Below are 20,008 nucleotides of genomic sequence, written 5' to 3'. Positions count from 1 at the left end.
TAACGTTAAGAGTCAAGAGTACAGAGACTAGCTAACGAATAGCTAGGGCCCAGCAGACCAGGCCAGGCAATCCCAGGGCAGGGGATCATATAACTGCGACCAGCATGAACGTTCACGTTCAGGCTACAGATAGAAGGATTATTGGTCTTCTTGTTCTTCTTTTGTTGTTGACTTCCTTTATCCCAGTCCTGCCTGGAGAACTGTGTTTGATTCGCAGAGAGAAATTTTAGCAATACACTAGATCTAATCGTCATGTACTGATAATGGTGAGGAGTCGAGCCAGAGACAACAGACAAGAACCAACATGCAACAGAGGAAACAAAAGCAAAGAGCAGGAGAGATAAGGAAAACACAGGTTTGATCTTGCAGCAGGTATGAAGAGGTTACAATGTCATCTAGATAGATGAACGAATCACATGCATATCAGCAAGGAAGCGAAGGGAGTTGATGTGGAGAAACGCAGATTCTTCAAGGGAAATATTGGGGTCACTTGTTCCGATGAGTATCAGGCTGGCAGTGAGTGTGGCTTGCTTGTGCTTGTCTAAGGGTGTCGTGCCTAAATCCAACCTAACACTTGAATTTGCTTCAATTTGAATACGCACAGATGTTGCATTGTAGTTCAATTGTTGACAACTGGCGTAGTGCATCGTGGAACATTTGGTTCCTCAAATTATAGTCCCTTTTTGTCCAAAATTATGCTTTCTGTTGATTTGGTAAAGTGGAATCTGTGACATCGATAACTGTTCTTTACATGCGCAAGCCATTCGCAGTGTAGCCTTTTGACAATAGCTGCCTATCATGAGGACTTCGTTATAGCAGGGTCGCCCGTATTTTTTTTTTCTTTCTTTTTTTTTTTGGGGGGGGGGGGTAGGATTATCTGTATGTGAGCACAGGATGTTTCCTTTGCCTCTGGAGGTCTAATCAGTGTTATGGTCTCAACAGAGAATGTAATCACAAATTGTGTGAATGCAACCTTTTTTAGCTTGTTTTGATTTCAATCTGTTATATCATACTTCAGATGATGGTAGCATACACAGTTCAACAATGGACAGCCTGGAAAACCTGTGTCTGGATCGAGTTGTGGAGTTGATCCCTTCTGTCAGGAATGAACTGGCAGGTGATGATTATGTAACTTATCATTTGGAATTACTGGATATTCTATATTACTTAAATGTTTTTATAAGCCAATTTGAATGGGACAAAAAGAAGAAAAGGGACAGAAAAGAGTTATTGCAGTTCCGCTAGAGATGTTTGAAATATCTCCCAAGACATTTGCCAACTAATCAAATATGTGTTGTTGTTGTTTTATTTTATGCAAATAAATGTGGATTGATCTCCAAGTAGCAGATAGCATAGCTGCATGCTTAAATGATGAATTTGTGTTTGATTTATGTGAGGACTACTCTGTCTGTGTGTGTCACATATCTCTTCATCTTCCATTCCTTTTGCACTAATGTTTTTAACATGCTTTTCGCTGTATGCTATTACAGATGTCTAGTAATCGTACCTTGGTGTTCTAAATTTCGTATTCAATCATTCACTCTCTTTACTCCACACATCAGGTCTGCCTGTCACACTGTTGAGAGGGCTTGTGTCCAGATGTGAAGATTTCAGCATTGCAGTCATTCATGATATCGCTGTCTCAAAGGGTATGCTTTTACATTCAAATGCTGGATGCATAGTATGCACAGTGATTTTCCAGATTGTTTATGTAATGATAATTATGACAGTTCTTTCAGTCTTCTCATAAGATGAATTCCAATTCAAAGTGTCTCTCATATTTGCTAAATGAGAAAGTGTGTCATATTTCACACTCCTGTACGTCATGGACCTAAGTATTGGTTCTGTCACTTATTGAAAGATAGCCTTCTGTTATTTACTTTTGTAGCTAGTTTCTGTGTTTCAAATTGTATTTTGATGATTTTGATATAGTTTTGTCTAGTAAGGTACATGTATATTGTATTTTGTTGTTGTGAAATATAACAAATGGAAATTCAATTCAAATAAAAAAATTCAATTAAAGACACTGACAACTATGCTCTAAGATGAGGTTTTGTTAACCCAGTAGTTTATAGTTGATGCTATCAAAAATACATTGCATCAGCAATAAGGATACAACAACCTGCTTTGTGGTATATCATTCAAGTGCTATTTGCGTTGAATAATTTGTGCTTGTAGTGATTCATAGGGATGCTCATTTTACTTCATACATGTACAGGTCTAGATGTTCAGGCCGTATGGAGAGACCTGTGTCGGGACAAGTTCTCCTGGTTCTACCGGCACAAGTTCCAGCGCAACCTCCACGACCCCATCTGGCAGTGCTACGAGTGTCACATGACGACCTGCTGTGACCCCCAGGCGGAGGTCATCGACTGGCATCAGACGTACCTGGACAAGATGTGTGAGGGGCGGCTGGAAGATCTGCACACAAAGTACACCAAAGAGGGCGGGTGTGCATCCAAGAAAAACATGAAAGAAGGTACACAAATGCCTACAGTTTTCATGATTGCAGTCAAACTTGGTTTGTCGGTGACATTGACTTGTGGAGCTATGAAACACTCCCCAGAGAAAGTTTGAGCATTGATAACCCTGTGTATATATAGCAGCCACTTGTGTAATGCCTTCAGTGGTGTCATAACATATGGCTCTCTTATTTTACTGCTTCTATGGCCTTAGGCTTCAGGGTTGAGCCTTTTCTTTAGCTACTTTTCCTGTAATGGAGAAATACCAGTAGTTTAATTTTCATGTGTTTCTTTGGAGATGTGTCCATTTCTGTTGTTACATTTATGACCTTTTGCTGCAGTGGTGTGTAAAATTGTAGCCAGAAATGTTGATGTTTGTTACTGACAATATGTCAGAATATAAACAGTGGCCTCCAACCTGCCTATAGTGGCTACCTGTCTATAAAGCAGAGACCCCAACCCTCCGGTTTTCGACGGGAGATCTCCCGCCGAAATCCCTTTTTTTGCAAAATCTCCCGTTCTCCCGCTTGAGATTCAATTTCTCCCGCTGTGGCTCTGTGTCTCCCTCTTGAAGTGATTTCTTACTTAATATCATTGTATGTTGAAAAAATAAACCTTCTGGATAGATAGCACGAGAGAGCATCTAGAACCCTAGAGCAAGGAACTTCGCGCACATCAAATTGGAGTCTCCCGTTTGCTTGGGGTTTCAGGCGGGAGAATCTCCCGATCAGAAGGTGATTGGGGTTGGAGTCTCTGATAAAGGGTAGTATATTTTTTCCCCTCAAGTGGTCTCTATACATAGGCTCTATTGCCCCTAAAAAAAAAAAGAATGTGCAAGAAAAATCATATCCTAATTATGGATTTCATGCCCTCATTGAGAAGTTAAAGTGATAGCATGCCACTTTCCACAGTGTATGCAAAAGTAGTAGTAATAATAGTAATACAGTTAAACTCGCCTAAGTCGACACCGCATATGTCGAATAATCGCGCAAGTCGATGATTTTAAAAAGTCCTGATTTTTCCCCATTGACTTACGTGTATTAATTCACTCACAAGTCGAATTTTGTAAGTCGAATACTCGCCTAAGTCGATGAAATTCCAAGTACACTTTCACGGAAAAATCATTGAATTCACTGTGCCTAAGTCGAATAAGATTTTATTGTGTAATAAATCACTGTCAAAATCACGAGACTCTAGTTTTTGTTTACATACAGTATATACCAAAGGAAACTTTGCGTTAATAAGCATTAACATTTCAAAACGCAAGCGGTTTCACATGAATAAGGTTAGTAACGCAAACTAGCGATCGGGAAAATTAACGTTTGTGGTAACGATGAATAACGATCCCAAGCGCAAATTAACGATGTTTCGTTAACATAACTATAGGTAACGCAAGAACTCACGCGAGATTTTGGTTTTGTAACGAGACCTGGTGAAAGGACGACGTAGCCCCTGCCGAGTGTAGCGATCTATGCCTCATATTTAGCGGAGTCTTTTCGCGAATCGAATCACGATTTCGCGAATGGTTAATTTGCGACCGGGGTCACCACAAACGCACGCCGGACCACCAAAAAAGCCGGATGTTTGCCTTCAGTTTTGGAAATGAACAGCCGTAACAATCGGTTCCATAAGATGCTAGTTTAATGTCAGATGTTTGCTCTTAATTTTGGAAATGAATAGCGGTAATATTCGACTCCGTATAGTACTAAAATAAATGTCGGATGTTTGCTTATACTTTTGGAAATGAATAATGGTAAGATTCAGTTCCGTACGGTGCTGAAATTAATGTCAGATATTTGATTTTGCGTTCGGAAATGAATAAGGATAAAATACGGCTCCGGAAGATGCTGAAATAAATGTTGAATGTTTGCTTTGACGTTCGGATATGAATATTAATGATATTCAACTCCATACGATGATAAAATAAATGCTGGATGTTTACTTTTACGTTCGAAAGTAAATAACAATAACATTCAGCTCCGGAAGATGCTAAAGTAAATGTCGAATTATCCCTTTGATGTTCGGAAATGAATAACAATAATAATCAACTTCGTACAATGATGAAATAAATGCCGGGTGCTTACTTTTACGTTCGAAAGTAAATAACAATAACATTCAGCTCCGGAAAATGCTAAAGTAATTCGAATTATCCCTGTGACGTTCGGAAATGAATAACAATAATAATCAACTTCTTACAATGATGAGATAAATATCGGATGTTTGCTTTTTACTTTCGAAAGTAAATAGCAATAACATTCGGCTCCAGAAGATGCTAAAATAAATGTCAGATGATTGTGTTTACGTTCGGAAGTGAATAGCAGTAATATTCTTCTCCATACGATGCTAAATAACTACCGGATGTTTGCTTTTAAACTTCGAAATGAATAACAGTAACATTTAGCTGCGTTTGATGGTAAAGTTAATGTTTGATATTTGCTTTGACGTTCGGAAATGGATAACAATAGTACATGCATTCAACTCTGTCCAATGATAGAATAAATGTCTGATGTTTGCTTTTATGTTCGAAAGTAAATAGCAATAACATTCAGCTCCGGAAGATGCTAAAATAAATGTTGAATGTTTGCTTTGGCGTTCGGAAATGAATAACAATAGTATTCAACTCAATACGATGATGAAATAAATGCCGGATGTTCGCTTTCACGTTTGAAAGTAAATAGCAATAGCATTCAGCTCCGGGAGATGCTAAAATATATGTCGAATGATCCCTTTTTCGGATGTCGGATGTCTGCCTTGACGTTCGACTATGAAAAACAGAATAACATTCGGCTCCTTACGATGCTGAAATAATTGTCAGATGATTCATTTCAATTTCGGAAGTGGACAGCAGTAACATTCGGCTCCTTACGATCATAAAATAAATGTCGGGTGTTTGCTTTTGAATTTGGAGATCGAATAACGGTAATATTCTGCTCCATACTATGCTAGAATAAGTAACAGATTGTTTCTTTTTCATTTGGAAATGATTAACGGTATCAATCGGCTCGGTTAGATGATGAAATAAAAAGCGGATGTTTGCTTTCATGTTCGGAAATGAATAAGGATGATATTCAGCTATGTAAGATCCTAGAATGAATGTCGGTTGCTTGTTTTTACATTTGAAAATGATTAACGGTAACATTCGGCTCCGGAAGGTGTTAAAATACTTGTAAATGATGGATGATTGCTTTTACAATCAGAAATAAATAACGGTAACTTTCGGACCGAACGTAGGACCGATTTAGTGTTGCTTGTTAATTTTTTTTTTTTTCGGGCCACCAAAAGATAAAAATCAAACATTTTGGGGCCACTTAAATAAAAGTTAGTGTGGAGCCCTGGCCTGCATCAATGTGGATAGAGGTGTCTTGCTGGAGGGCAAATATCGGGTACACCGCTCCAGCTCTCGGCTCCAGAGTAGACAACATACATGTACAGTATACATATGTATGTGTGGTGTAACTTTAAGTCGATTTTTTCGACTTACGCACAAGTCAAAACTCGCCTAAGTCGATGTGTTTTGCTCAGTCCCGAGAAGATCGACTTATGCGAGTTTAACTGTAATTGCATTTATATTGCGCTTCATACTGACGTTTGTACATAATAGTACATATGCTGCATGTAATAGTGCCAGAAACAAGTTGAAGGAAAGAATACATTTCATAAAATTAAAATGTCTACATCTGCCATTTTGACTTGACTTTTTCCTATGAATTTTCAACTATGATGTGATATGAATATGTGGTGGTGCCTTCAGATGTGCAGTTCTTTGCAATCTCTCAAGGAGACATTTCGGCAGTCCTGTCTAAATAGGTTTCAAAGAGACATTTTGGTTTCTTCTTCATTTCCAATCAGACATGATAAAAATCCTGAAGAATCCCTTCCACGGAAGCAAGACAGCGTCGTTTCAGTACCACCCCAGACAGCTCCTGCTCAACCTCAGAACAGTCGTAGCCCTGACCCAGTCCCCCGCGGCTCTCCACATCCTGGCGCAAAGCCTGCGGACACTAATGTGCAGGGTGCAGGTCATGAACCCCCACCGGGACGCGGTCGCGCTCATCCTGGAAAAGTTTGTCGCAACCCTGCTGGCTGGCAGATGCCTGGAGACAGTGCTCCTGAAAGAGCAGCAGATTATGAGAGAAGATGCCCTGGACTACTCTAACCTTTTCACAGCTCTTCTTCTGGAGGGCTGGATTTCTTCCCTGGATGCTTCCACCGGTAGCTGGCATGGGCGGGACAGAGAACGGGAGGTGGTACACTCAGTGAGAGAATTTAGAACTTGTGATGAAGACCCATGGCAGAAGGCAAAGGAATCGGCCGTTGATCGGGAAGCAAGCACGTTGACGGCCGACGAGGGAGACGATGGACGGGAACTTGGGGAGGACCTCTTCGACTTCTGCTTCCGCGTGCCCATCAGACCCGGACTGTGGAGTCTTGGGGAAGAGCTGGCACAGAGCTCACAGGATGTTGAGCTGTTCTGCGAGGAGGGGCAGCTCGACGTCAGTGGAGAGAACGGTTCGGGAGCAGCAGATGCCGTGGAGGAGGATGCTCCCCGGGACACTTGTTGCCACTATGCTGACCCCGGTCAGTGAAGAAAAATCCCAACAAAATGTCCCAAATTGACCCATTCATTGTTAAAGGGACTGTACAGTACTGGTTGAGGTGGGGATTCCTGTTTTGAACATTCTGAAGTGAGATAATGAGAAACCTCTTATGAAATATGAAAGAGCATGTAATTTCAAGAAGGATTCAACAATTGTTTGATGAAAATTGGTTTTCAAATGGCTGAGATATTCAAAAAAGTGATAATGATAAAAGGCGACAGGCCACGTCGTTTATTAGGATCTCTTTGTTTCACATTGTTTTTGGATATCTCAGCCATTTCAAAACCGATTTTCATCAAATAAACTTTTGATACCTCTTAGAATTGCATGCTCTTTGACATCTCATAGAGTGGTATCTGAATATCTCGCAAAACGTTAAATGCTAAATCCTCACCTCGACCAGAACTGTACACACCCTTTAATGTGCTATTCCACACTAAATTCAAGAGGCTGTGATAGATTTAGTACAATAAAAAAACAGAATGGTGGACATGTCATCAAAGGCAAACCATATTTATGAAAGTAAACTTGAAAATGGCATCAAATTTCTCTTTAAATTATCATTTGTGGGAAATACTCAGTTGTAGTGAATACTTCAATTCTTTTATACAGAATTCTTTTACATGTGTTCTTTAGGCATGATGTGACTACAGTGATTAAACCTTTTTTTTTTTTTAAAGACGAGAAATAGTGTCATACACACTGTATTCCACACTTCATATGATTTGTATACAATATACTGTTAAATACTCAGTCTTATTTTATTATTATGTGTAGAAATGAGAATTACTTTCTTGCGTTAACAGATGTGCTGATAAAATAGAATGAAATCTGATTTCGACTGTAATATCATAAAATCTTGGCTAAAAATCTTCACTCATACTGCAGCAGAAATTGCATATCTGCCTGTGAAGATAGTATAAATATCTTAATATGTTTCTGCCAGATACATGCGTGATTGTAGATTTCAACAGCTGTATTGAGTGTGATGCCAAGTGTGGAACTTCCACTACTACCAGAATGATTATTGATCATTATTATTATTATTATTATTATTAGTAGTAGTAGTAGTAGTAGTAGTAGTAGTAGTAGTAGTAGTAGTAGTTGTAGTAGTAGTAGTAGTATCATCATCATCATCATTATTATCTTATGTTCTGCAGACTGCATATACTTCCATCATGCACTACACATTCCAGCATCAGGGCCAAGTCCACAGCATTCAATCTCCAATCTGGTCCTGGTCTATGTGAGGCTAAGTTCGGAAAGTTGCAGTACCCTATCAACGTGCTTGGCCCACACAACATCACTGAAATCACTGGCACTGATACAGTGCAGTAAGTGTTGCAGTCATGATACAAAGTTGTGTATTTCTATTGGTCCCCCTCCTTCTTCTCCTCCCCCTCCTTTCCCCCTCCTTTCCCCCTCCTCTTCCCCCTCCCCCTCCTCCTTCCTCTCCCTCCTCCTCCTCCCCTTCCTGTAATCTTCATTCCTTATGTATTTCTGTCTTATATCTTTACAAAAATGCATTTTAAGTTACTACTTATTTTTTGTCAAGAAATTAGTTTAATAGTAAATTCAGTCAGTCATACCTTCATTACTCTAGAGAATACTGTACAGTAACTTCATCTTCAGAACTCATGGGATAATATTTTCTCAAAGATGCATAAATGTACCTGCTGGTATGCGTTTGAAGTAGTAGCAAGTAGATTTGCAACTTAATCCCATACAGCTACAATGTAGTATGAACATAAACATGTGCTTGATTTGCCCCAGGACTTGCCAGAAGCAAGGTGGTTTATACATCAACGTTGCTTATAAGTTAATAAATGATTCATATAGCTGATATTTACATTCAGTGGAGAAAGAGATCCTGATTTGAAAATTAATTGTATTTAGTTGATTTTTATATGAACTGTACAAAAAAAGAGGAAAGTATGCATATCAATAGATATTTTTCCTAAATGCGAGTCACTTTGATAAGGATTGACAACCCGTGTGGAAGTACTCAAGCTGTCTTTTTCATCCTGATATCCCTGCAGCGATGCCACCATGTGGCTGGTGTGAGGTGTTGTCCGGTCTTGCCTGCGGGTCGCAAAATGGCCTACTGCTGGATGACCTGGCACTGACCTGTCGAGGGATGCATGGTGTCCCACCGAAATCCACTTTTGGTCAGTACTGCGCTCAGAAGCTGGACGAAACTCTGGCCACATATCACAGGTCAGCTGCAAAGTCTTGGTGGAAATCTATTGAGGTTGTGTGATGTCAATATGATGAGGTCATGTGATATCAATGTTTTGAAGTCATGTGATATCAACATTTTGAAATCATGTGATGTCAGTATTTTTAAGTCATGTGATGTCAATATTTTGAAGTCACATGATGTCAATAGTTTTGAAGTCATGTGATAGAAATATTTTGAGGTCGTACAGTAAGTTTGCAAATGTCATCCATTGAGTAAGTACCAATTTGAAATTACATAATGAGTATGGGCTGTCATCACAGAGTGACACCTCTTCCTCTCTACGCATAAAATGACGTTGGTTGATGAAGTCATGAGATTCAGAGCAAAGTAAAACTTTGATGAAATCTTGTGTTTGAAATAAATGCAGAAGTTGTCAGCTGCTTTTCCCATCTTTAATAATCACCCTCATTTGATTACCGTATAAAAAGAAGTCAATGCCAAATTCTTTGCAAATTTCACTGAGTCATTTAATCTTGTTTTCCAGAAGAATAAATATGAAAAACTTGAAAAAAAAGGCACATGATGACCTTCAGAATACATACATGTATACTATGTTCACAATGTGCTTCATAAGTCAGTGGGTCTACCTAATGCTGAAATAATCGCGCATTTGTATTTCTTGTGAAGTCATCCATGAATCTCTTTACCATTATTCCACAGGAGAGGTCATAAAATGACCAGCCTTAAGTTGGAACTACTTCTCAGTTATAATTGCCAAGCAGCAGAAACCAGTAAGTCTTCAAATATTTTGTGAACATTTGCTTTTTTTGTTCCTTTTCTTCACGACATTAATCGTCTGAATGTGACCCATTTGAAGTTTAGTAATTGATGTGATATGTATATATGTAATATTTGAAAAAGAGTCAAATATATAGCAGTGGCGGATCCAGAGGGGGGCGCAACCGGCGCACGCCCCCCCCCCCCTTTATTTTTCGTTAAAAACAAAAGAAATAGAAAGAAAAAAATGGAAATGAAACCCGGAAGTGGCACCAGAAATATTAGTCACGCCCCCCCCCCCCCCCCCCCCCTTACAGAATTCCTGGATCCGCCCCTGATATAGTATGGTATGTGATATGTGAATGTGTAAATATACAATATAAAAATACATTTTGCTAAATTTTACATCTCCATTTTTTCCCTCCCCCCCCCCTTAATCACCATTTAAAAATGCAAAAAAAAAAACACCCCCCCCCCAAAAAAAACAACAACAACAACAACAACAACAACAACCCTCAATAGGTTTCTTGCCACAATATTTACCATACATACGTCGCCTCACCTTAAACTGCTGGGGAATGCCCCTCCCCCAGGGGGGCTCCAACCCCCATCCACTCCACCAGCTGGTCCAACCCAGAGACCTGGCCTCGGCATTGCCTGGGAGAGACTCGTGCCTCACAGACCTGCTCCTGGATAACTTGGCCCTGGAGACAGGGGAGATGGACACTATCTTGGCTGCAGCATCTGGTAGGTACAATGAATGTACAATACTGTATACGCCATATATTTTGCATGTCTAAATTTTCACGAATCGGGACTTCCGACAATTTTGCAAGTGGTTAAATTTGCAATCGTGGAGTGCTGTACAGAACGGAGAAATGTATACACGTATGTTACGTTCATATCGGCGTAAGAGTCAATATTTTGGCATGTTTTTAATTTCAAAGATAATTCAAAGGAGCACTTTCTTGATCTTACTTTTAGACTTGATGTTACAGTGAGATGAAATTTGCTGCATGCAATCTGATACTGCAATGAAAAGCTTGATATTAAGTTTTAGCAGCTATTAAAGAGCTTACCAAAGCAAACATCTGCATCTATTTGTATTGCCTTAAGTGGTTGAAGTTGAAATTTATTATCTATCAATATTCACATGTTTACATAACATAACAAAAGACACATGCTTGAATACAGGATAAAAGGTACCAGAAAATAGCATGAATGCCAATTAAGTGTGATACCTGTCTGATGCAAATGTTCTAAAAACGTAATAAGTACAGTACAATCCTGTATATCACCCAAGTCTACATGTATATATACCCCACTGCTCTTGTGATCGTTTGACTCAGCCAACATTTCACAAGCAATCTTTACTGCACTACAATATATATTATATCATACAAGCTTAATGTATTAGTGATGAGTAGAGAGCAAAATAAAAATTCAGGCAAAGCTGCAATCCTTCGCTCCCTTACAGTATGCTAAGGTTTTTATTTTTCAGCTGAAATATTTTATTGCCGTTAAATTCTTGTGCGCATGTGCAATCCACCAAGGTTTTTTCGAATCAGGTGACGTAAGTTGTGTAATCCAGTAAAACCAGTATCTGTTCAGTGTAAATGTTGAAGGTTTCTCTCTCTCTGTTTGACTGCAGGTGCTGTTCACCTGAAGCGAATTAGCATGAAGAACAACGTGTACACATCCCCCCAGCCCAGGGGATTTCTGGCACTCCTCCGGCATCCCACCCTACATTCCCTCAACATTTGCAAGTGCAAGTTTTCCCTCAAAGGTACAGTCTCACGTTACTGATGCGTTATCTGCAGTCTCATTACATTTACCGTTTTCATCATTGTTCTGATTGTGGGCTGTGCACCTTCTCAAATCAAGGTTGTTTTCACAGTATTAGAATTGTAAATGATAGTAGAACAAGTATCTCTTATTTGTTTGTCTTTTCTAGACTTTGTTAACGAAATGAATATACAATTGTAGTAGTAGCAAGGAGGATTAGACTTGAGGATGGTAACGATCATAATCATAATAGTCATAACCATAACCATAATCATAATTTCCATAACAGTTATTTCAAGTATAGTGCTTTTTCCAGTAATGAATACCTGTAGCGGGTACTTACTTAGGCTGATGTTCTCACAAGTATAGAGAAGAACCAGCGCTCAATACAGTAGGGAAGTTAGGTTCAGTGATGAATTTCAGATCTTGCTGCCTCATAGTTTTCATGAAATAATGTTCATTGTTGAAATAATCATCATTATATCCACCTTCGAATTGTGATGTGTTCAAGATCTTTTCTCCCAAATGTTTTCAATTTGGAAGCTCTTGGCCTTTAATAGGACGAGTATGTACAACCTGTTGATTATTCATGAATTTTCCACATATCAATAATTTCAATGAATGATATGTCAATCATGTAGACACCACTATTGATTTGCTCTCTTTCAGCTTGTGAGAAAACATTCCAAGAAGAGATAGTGGCATCTCTCATTGACAATCACAGTCTTCGATATCTCAATCTGTCGGATGGAATACTTGGTAATTGCATTGGAATAGAGAATCTCTTCTCTCTTTCTAATCTATTTATTTATTTATCTCTCCATCCATCTGTCTGTCTGTTTGTATGTCTGTCTGTCTGGCTGGCTTGCTGGCTGGCTTTGTGGCTGCCTGCCTGCCTGCCTTTCTGTCTATTTATCTATCTATCTATCTATCTATCTATCTATCTATCTATCTATCTATCTATCTATCTATCTATCTATTTATCTATCTATCTATATACATGTACATGTATCTATTTGATGGTGTGTATATTCATCTATTTGTCTATCCATTCATATATTTATCTACATTGTACCGAATAAACAGTCAACTACTTCTTGCATTATTCTTTTACTCACCTCTTCCCTATTTCATAGTGCATTTGTATATTTGATGATAATCATTCAATGATTTCTGTTCATGGAGCTTAATTCAAAAGCAGCCAGGAGCATTCATATAATTTTTCCTTTGTGAATTCTTATCATTACATATGAGAATGCATGACACTAACAACTTTATCTGGTCGATTGGGTTTAATTGAAAGTAAGGTCCAAGTAGTTTCAATTAACTGGCCCATAAGTGGATAAGGCCATTCATTCTTGTAATCCCGATGGCCCTGTTTCTATCTCATTGGCAGCAGCAGTAGTAGTGCGTCTAGACGAGGCACTTTGTCCTTATAGCTTAGTCCTTGGGGATTCACTTAGGATTGCTTGATTATTTCCCCCCCCCCCCCCCCCCTTCCCTGCAGCCTAAAGGAAAACCAAACCCAAATGTAAAGTATGTACATGTTTTACTCAATCAAGTTCAAATGTACAAGAAGACAACATCTCCAAATCTGCTCCTGTTTGTCTCATTACATTTTGGTTGACATAGATGACAGTGATTTAGCCATCCTGGCCCGTGGTTTCCGGGACACCAAGCGGACAGTTAGCCAGCCTGGTTATTGCCTTAACATCTGGTAAGTACCTGTAGTTGTCAAGTTGAGCCCATCATACAACCCCTTGTAGTTTTCCTCAATTTTTGTTGTCTTTAAATGTGAAGATAGTTATTGTGATGTCTTCAGCATAGATATTTAAACTTGCCAACTGGACTGTTTTGGGGGGTTTTTTAGATTCTTAGTATGGTGCTGTTTTTAATTGGAATTATTAATATGTGTTTTAAAAATGAAAAATTTAGTTTCTGAAATTTGATTTAGCAAATTTAGTGAGTGTATTTTCCATTTTAAAACCAAATTATGTTTTTTGCCTTGAGAGTACATGTTTTGAGTGTCATTGTTACTGTACATCAGTATGTTTTTTCATCTACAGGTGCTGGCATCTCTGAATGTGCCAAAGGTTGGATCTTGCCACCTCTTGCTGTTGGCATTCACATCAAGTGTTTCTTTTTCTACATGTATATATCTCCATGTTTTACAAATTCAACCTTTATATGCAGTACAAAGAGTTCATGCGCCATCTGTTATATATCTCTTCTGCAGTCTGTCCCGTTTCTCACGGAAGGCCCTGGCAGACTTCGCCGCTGCACTCCAGAAAGATGGTGCTGGTCACCACAGCAACTGCAGACCACATTCGCTGGACCATCTGGCGCTGGACTGGCGGTGTGTCCACATGGTCAAGACTCTGCGGATGGTGATCCCTCACGTGAGCTTTCCTCACAGACTCTCCTAAAATCGTGCACATTGCTGGTTGTCACGGCAATGGGAAAGAGTTCCGCTGATGATGCCTGGATCGCACTCCTCGTTGGATGGTGATTAAATGCATCCCTACATCACAGGACCAGGCGATGCTGGTTGCCATGGTGATATAGTGCCTGCTTCAGGTAACTGGTGTGTGGATGGAAACTGGAAGGGAAGAGCTTTCGAAGGGCCAAATGATGTACATGTACAGTCAAACCTGTCTATAGCGGCCACCCAAGGGAAACGAAAAAAGTGGCCGTTATAGACAGGTGGCCGCTATAGACAGGTTATCCAACTTTGTGTGCATTGCCTACAAATGTACATGTATCATCGTTGTATACATCTATGAGTACCGGGTACATGTTCATGTATATGTGTGTACATATGCACACGTGTGCTTCATGCATCGAACAATGCCGGTGTTCTTGAAATAATTATTGTTGTACAGTAGCATGTGTACAGTCGTGAAGAAAGCTTGATTCTAAATGAGCGATGAAAGCAGTGATGGCGATCACTGAAAGTTGCCCATGAATGACTGGTACGGCTACTAAAAGCAGAAAAACGCGCTGAATTATCATCTCTTTGGCCGCTATAGACAGGTTAAAAGCTACCGCGGGAAACAAAATTTGTGGCCGCTGGCCGCGTTAGACAGGTGGCTGCTATACACAGGGTCTTTAACAGGGCTTTTCTCTCGGGGGGGATTTTTCAGTGGCCGCTATAGACAGGTGGCCGCTAAGACAGGTTTGACTGTAGGTGTATTGCGCTAAGTGATGTTACTTATGGTGTTTCATCTTTGTGTGTGCAGGACTTGCTCTGAGTATAATCAGGCAGATTTATGCAATAATATTCGCAACGCATTCATCATTTCTGTTGTCTGGGATGAAATATTGGAAGAAATGCCGACTAAACACACTCTCATCTTCCTGTCTAGTCTTTAACATGCCTCATTCATGAATAGTTGTCTGTCGAGAAGTCTTTTGATGGAATCAGCTACTATCATATTTTCCTCTAGTCACCAAATACATAGGGTACTGGGGAATATTAAGTACTCTTGTACTGGCTGATAAGTTAGTTCCTGGGATGCACATTGCATCAATATAACCCTTAGTGGGGAGTGTACCTCCCTTCCCAACTTTAGATAATTGGGAGAAAACCCAGTTGATCTGTGAACTTTGCTGCGATATGCGTCAGTTTACTGACTGACATTTTCATCCCAATCCTTTTAGTAACTACTTACTAAAGCAGAAATCATTTTAACCAATTTTTTAGTTCTTAACCGTATATTTTGGTTTTATGAATTTTGAAAGTGTGCAACATTTCCTGTAGCTTCTCAAACGTAAACAAGCTACAGGGAGGTGGATCCGACTGCACTCCTTGAATAAACAGTCACAACAATAAGTGCAGTTCCAATACTAATCGTCGTTGAACGTAAATAATCAGAAGCGTTGTATACAAATTCCGCTGAAGAGCTCAATTAATCTGCAAATTCATTGCATTGATCAGAACATTAACGTGCATAAATGACATATACATGTAACTTGGGAACGTAAACGTTGAATATCATACATGTACAGAGTATAAACATGGAACATAACACGCAAGTTTGGTGTCATATGGAGTGGAGTGGAGTGGTTCACAATTGTTTGGCCTCTGGGTTACCACAAATTCTTAGTATAAAGGTTCCAAACATAAAAGATGATGTTAGCCATTGGTCTCCTTTGTCTTAGTGATTGTGGCTATGGTGAGGAGTTGGCATCTCCCACCAGCCATGGGCTAATTTGCATGCTTGCCCAAGGTGTTATTCAATGAGCAAAACTGTTGCTTTGTGGATTTGGCCTTGCTAGGATAGGCTCGACCAACTGTAGGCCTATCTCACTGTGGGGGGACTGTTACCAGGGAAAATTATGAGTCTTGGATCAATTGGGTCTTCTCTGCATTTCAATGGGATAATTTGCAGAGACACATAGTCTTAGTTCTTTTAATTGCAGACCCATTTGATTTATGCCGCAACATTCCCGGAAATGACGAAGACTCAAACGTTCTACCCTGGTCAATATGTTCATGTATCTTGATAGGTGTACTGAACCTGAACATGGATATGAATTCTTTTACCACTTTTTCAGCCACTGTGGAAGAACACTGATCAGGTATTGGGTAGGCTTCTATCTACTTACTAGCTGTATCGCCAACTACTAGGACATATTTGTTACCAGCCTCAGACATGAAAGAGGGACCTAAAATGTCAACACACTCTGTCAAGTGGGTCTTCTTGTAGGTAATTTTGAATTGGTGCTTTGGGAGGATGTTTGTGGTCTTTTACGGGCATCACAGACATTGAAAGCTCTGATATAATTTCTTACGTCTTCTTTCGTCTTGTACCAATAATGCTTCTTGCAAAGTGCGACTTAATGACTTCCTGAAACCTGAATGGCCTGCTCATACAGCATCATGATTAGCTTCCATGATTGTGCTAATAAAGCAATTTGGGAGTAACTAGTGTTACATAAATGGGAGCAAGTAGGAGTTTCATTCCACCGTTTGAACAAAACCTCATTAATCAGAACCAGCTGTTCCTATAGCAAACACAAAGTCCTTACCCAGGACTCTTGTCCTGCACCTTCTGTTCATCCGAGTACGTGAACTCACCTGACTCGTAGAACTCACTGTCACTTTCACGTTCACCTCGTCAACGACACAATCTCAGACAGCAAAATAGGCATCCCTCTCCAAATCCATCACCTTCCCAATTTCTGTCTCGACATGGTCTAGTTTGGAATTCATTCATCCAATTAAGAACAGTACAAATATCGTTATCTTGACTTTGTAAGGAAGAAATGTTATAAGCAGAAAACCACAATGAATCTAACAATTGCTGCCTGATATTACTATCGGCATTGGCGTATTTGTTTGATACGCAGGGCGTCTCATTAGTTTTACTGCAGTTTTTGCCAGACAACACCTCTTCTCCTGTGGCTGCTCGAGCGTAGCACCCGAGGGGGGGGGGGGGGGGGAGGATGTGGGGGGGGGGTATCCCTCTTCTCACAGTATAAGGGAGATTTTTCATTTTTAGGGTTGCCAGCTTGCGATTTTAAGCGTTATTTACATGCTCTATTTTTTCTCTTTTTTGTTTGCCCAAATAATTGGGGGGGGGGGTGGAGGTGGCTGCACACCGGAACACTTGTGGTTTTTTTTTTTTTTTTGGGGGGGGCACATTCATGTGACGTTGTGCAATCCTCGGTGAGGGAGGGAAGCGACTGAGTTGGGGGGAGGGAGGGAGGATGTGGGAGGGGGAATACCCCCTCGCACGGTAGGGACTTTTTGTAAAAATGGAGTGCAAAAGTCGCATTTATAGAGCATTTAAAAGCAAATTTCTAGGGAATTGAACAGTGGAACACTAAAAAAAAATCCGGGTCCGTTGGGGTCACACCCTGTTCCGGGTCAAAAATGACTTGGAATTTGGTCATGAAGACCCTGAATGGGGTCACCCTGACCCAATTCATGACTCTGAATGGGGTCATATCTGACCCCATTTCTTGTCATTTCTGACCTGCAAATGTGCTCTCAGCACATTTGTGACAAACCTGTCACTTTAATATTTTGCCAATTATGTGAAACTGTCCTCACACATTGTCAAGACATTTTACTATAGACCTATTAGGAGAACCATGCATTATGGCAGGGGCATACCAGTCGCCAAAGTGACATTTCTAGTTTAAAACAAAAGTTGTGATCTTAACTGTAACCAAAGTACACTATTTAAAAATAAAAATGCACTTAACTTCCTTTAGAAAGGAGATTTTTACATGAAAATTTCAACAATGACAGACAGGAATATGCTGAAAAGAAAACATTACATCTTACTATAAAGTCTTCTTAAAGATAATCTTGAAATATTAATTAATTGATTAATTAATTAATTCATACATAATCGCACTTAACTAATTGTGCATTACTTTCATGAGAATGAAGATCTCTCCATGCATGTTTAAGGAAATATAGCAAACCATGGCATAAAGGAATCTGTTGTATGGTAAAGTTTACATTTCTACAGCCTTAATATGCATGACCTTGACATTGATTAAGTAAACTGGTTTAGATACATGTATTTGATAATTAGTATACAATGTAGTAACTATACAATATAATATTGTTTTCAAATAAATATTTCCAATAATTTGTTGTCTAGTGTCCTGGAAGTTAGCGTTATCATAAGTTTCACATATCTGGTCCACTGAATTACAAATATGCTGAGCACAATCTTCCGCAGTTCCTCCTGGTAGCTGATCAACCGCTGCAGCCTGACACTCCTCCTTCATTGTGAAGTGGACACTTTTAATATGCACTTCTTCCCGTGTCATTGCGTCAAAGCCAACAGTGGCGTCTTTGGAGGATAGAAGCAGTTCAGCTGTCTGCAGCTCTGCGATTGCTCCCAATTCATGTGCCATGAATTCAACAGCACTGCGTTGATGCATACTATCAACCTCCAATCCAGCTCGCTTAAGCACCTTAGTAAGGATGACTTGGACATTTGCTGTGGGTACCTTCTTGATGATACAGTTGTAAGCCATCATTCTTGTCTATTTTAAACTGCAATAGATTTCCTTGTTCTTCTGACATCTCCTCAAGAAGAATATTGTCAATCTCCAGAACTCTTACTTCCTTATTTTTCTCCTTCAGCTTTTGGTTAATTTTCTTGTATTGCTGAATAGAAATGTTATTCTTTGCTCTCCTAGTAGTAAGTCTTTTCCTCTTCACCCTCCTGATTGTGATTATTTCTGCCTTCAGATCTGCTAGCTCTTTGGCCAACAAATTACTACTAAGTTTCTTTCCAAATTCTTTCCAAACTCTGAAAGTGTTTCAGGAACAGTCCCAGAGTAATGTGCAAGCCAGATTTTACCTGTCCTGAAGGTTGCTGTATAGCACTGTCTTGAGAGCATTGCCGTTTTTCTCGCAGGAGAGCAGTGCCAATTCTTATGCCTCTGCCTGAAGGGTGCTGGGGACATTATTTCTTTTTGTTTTGGGGTGAGCTGGTGCAGTGCATGTAGTTGTGTTTATGCATATGTGTGATCATGTGCAACTGGTTGTGGGTCTAGATGGTGGTGATTTTGTGCGCCTTGACAGGGAGCTGAGAGAAAACACCTCCCTGGTCTTGATAAGTAATGGTGTTTTGTATATGTGATACATGTAGACGATGTTGCATTTAGAACATCCTGGAAATATTGAGGCGCTGCCTGTCTGGGCTTGTTTTTAGTGAATTGCTCACTAGAACACACTGGTCAAGTGAGGTGTACGTTGGTGTAATGGGCATACAAAAGACCAAACAACGAGCACAAGACAAACAAAACACATGTTCACATGGTCTGATGGAGTACACACAGGAGACACAAGAATGGAACTGCACTCAAGACAAATTGCCCAGTCCTTCACCCAACAAAAAAGTTTGTTTTATTTTGTCTTCATTGCTTTTAGTCACACCACTGAATATTAATGCAATTGCATTAAGCTTTCCTTCAAGAGAGTGGTCAACAGGGGGATGTCCTGGATGATATTTCTTTGATGGTCTCCCTCCTTTGGACAGTTTGTGGGCCCTACTACAACAGATTTTGCAGCTTTTGTTTCTTTTGTGGGGTTCCTGGCCACTGTGCAGGTGGTTGCCAGTGCACATCTTTGCCCTTTTTCTTGCGAATTTGAGCGTAACATCCTCAGCAATATTGTGTTGGATGAACTCCTTCTACATCATCTACAACAGAGATACCGGTGACGACCTTGA

At 39.8% G+C, this 20,008-nt stretch overlaps 1 protein-coding gene across 1 annotated transcript; it reads left to right on the top strand.

Annotated features, from left to right (window-relative positions):
* Positions 1-416: 416 nt before the first annotated feature.
* On the top strand, positions 417-14,283 carry LOC139735251 (uncharacterized). The gene is made up of 13 exons (XM_071646006.1): positions 417-516; positions 1,019-1,117; positions 1,563-1,649; positions 2,219-2,479; positions 6,312-7,040; positions 8,221-8,394; positions 9,100-9,277; positions 9,963-10,033; positions 10,542-10,766; positions 11,671-11,805; positions 12,474-12,563; positions 13,437-13,521; positions 14,041-14,283. Exons 1-13 carry the CDS (start codon positions 417-419, stop codon positions 14,228-14,230), a joined length of 2,424 nt encoding a protein of 807 aa, XP_071502107.1. The 3' UTR covers positions 14,231-14,283.
* Positions 14,284-20,008: the final 5,725 nt, after the last annotated feature.

This window comes from Diadema antillarum, unplaced genomic scaffold (genome assembly GCF_040938485.1).
Source record: "Diadema antillarum isolate AM-2024a unplaced genomic scaffold, OU_Dant_1.0 seq00000567_RagTag, whole genome shotgun sequence".
Taxonomy (NCBI): domain Eukaryota; kingdom Metazoa; phylum Echinodermata; class Echinoidea; order Diadematoida; family Diadematidae; genus Diadema; species Diadema antillarum.
This window is presented reverse-complemented; position numbering and strand designations above follow the sequence as displayed.

Excerpts from the sequence above, each read along its gene's own strand:
- LOC139735251 (XM_071646006.1), top strand. The coding sequence starts at position 417 with ATGCATATCAGCAAGGAAGCGAAGGGAGTTGATGTGGAGAAACGCAGA. Across the intron at positions 8,395-9,099 it reads ACTGGCACTGATACAGTGCA|CGATGCCACCATGTGGCTGG; the intron begins GTAAGTGTTGCA and ends ATATCCCTGCAG. Across the intron at positions 11,806-12,473 it reads GTGCAAGTTTTCCCTCAAAG|CTTGTGAGAAAACATTCCAA; the intron begins GTACAGTCTCAC and ends GCTCTCTTTCAG.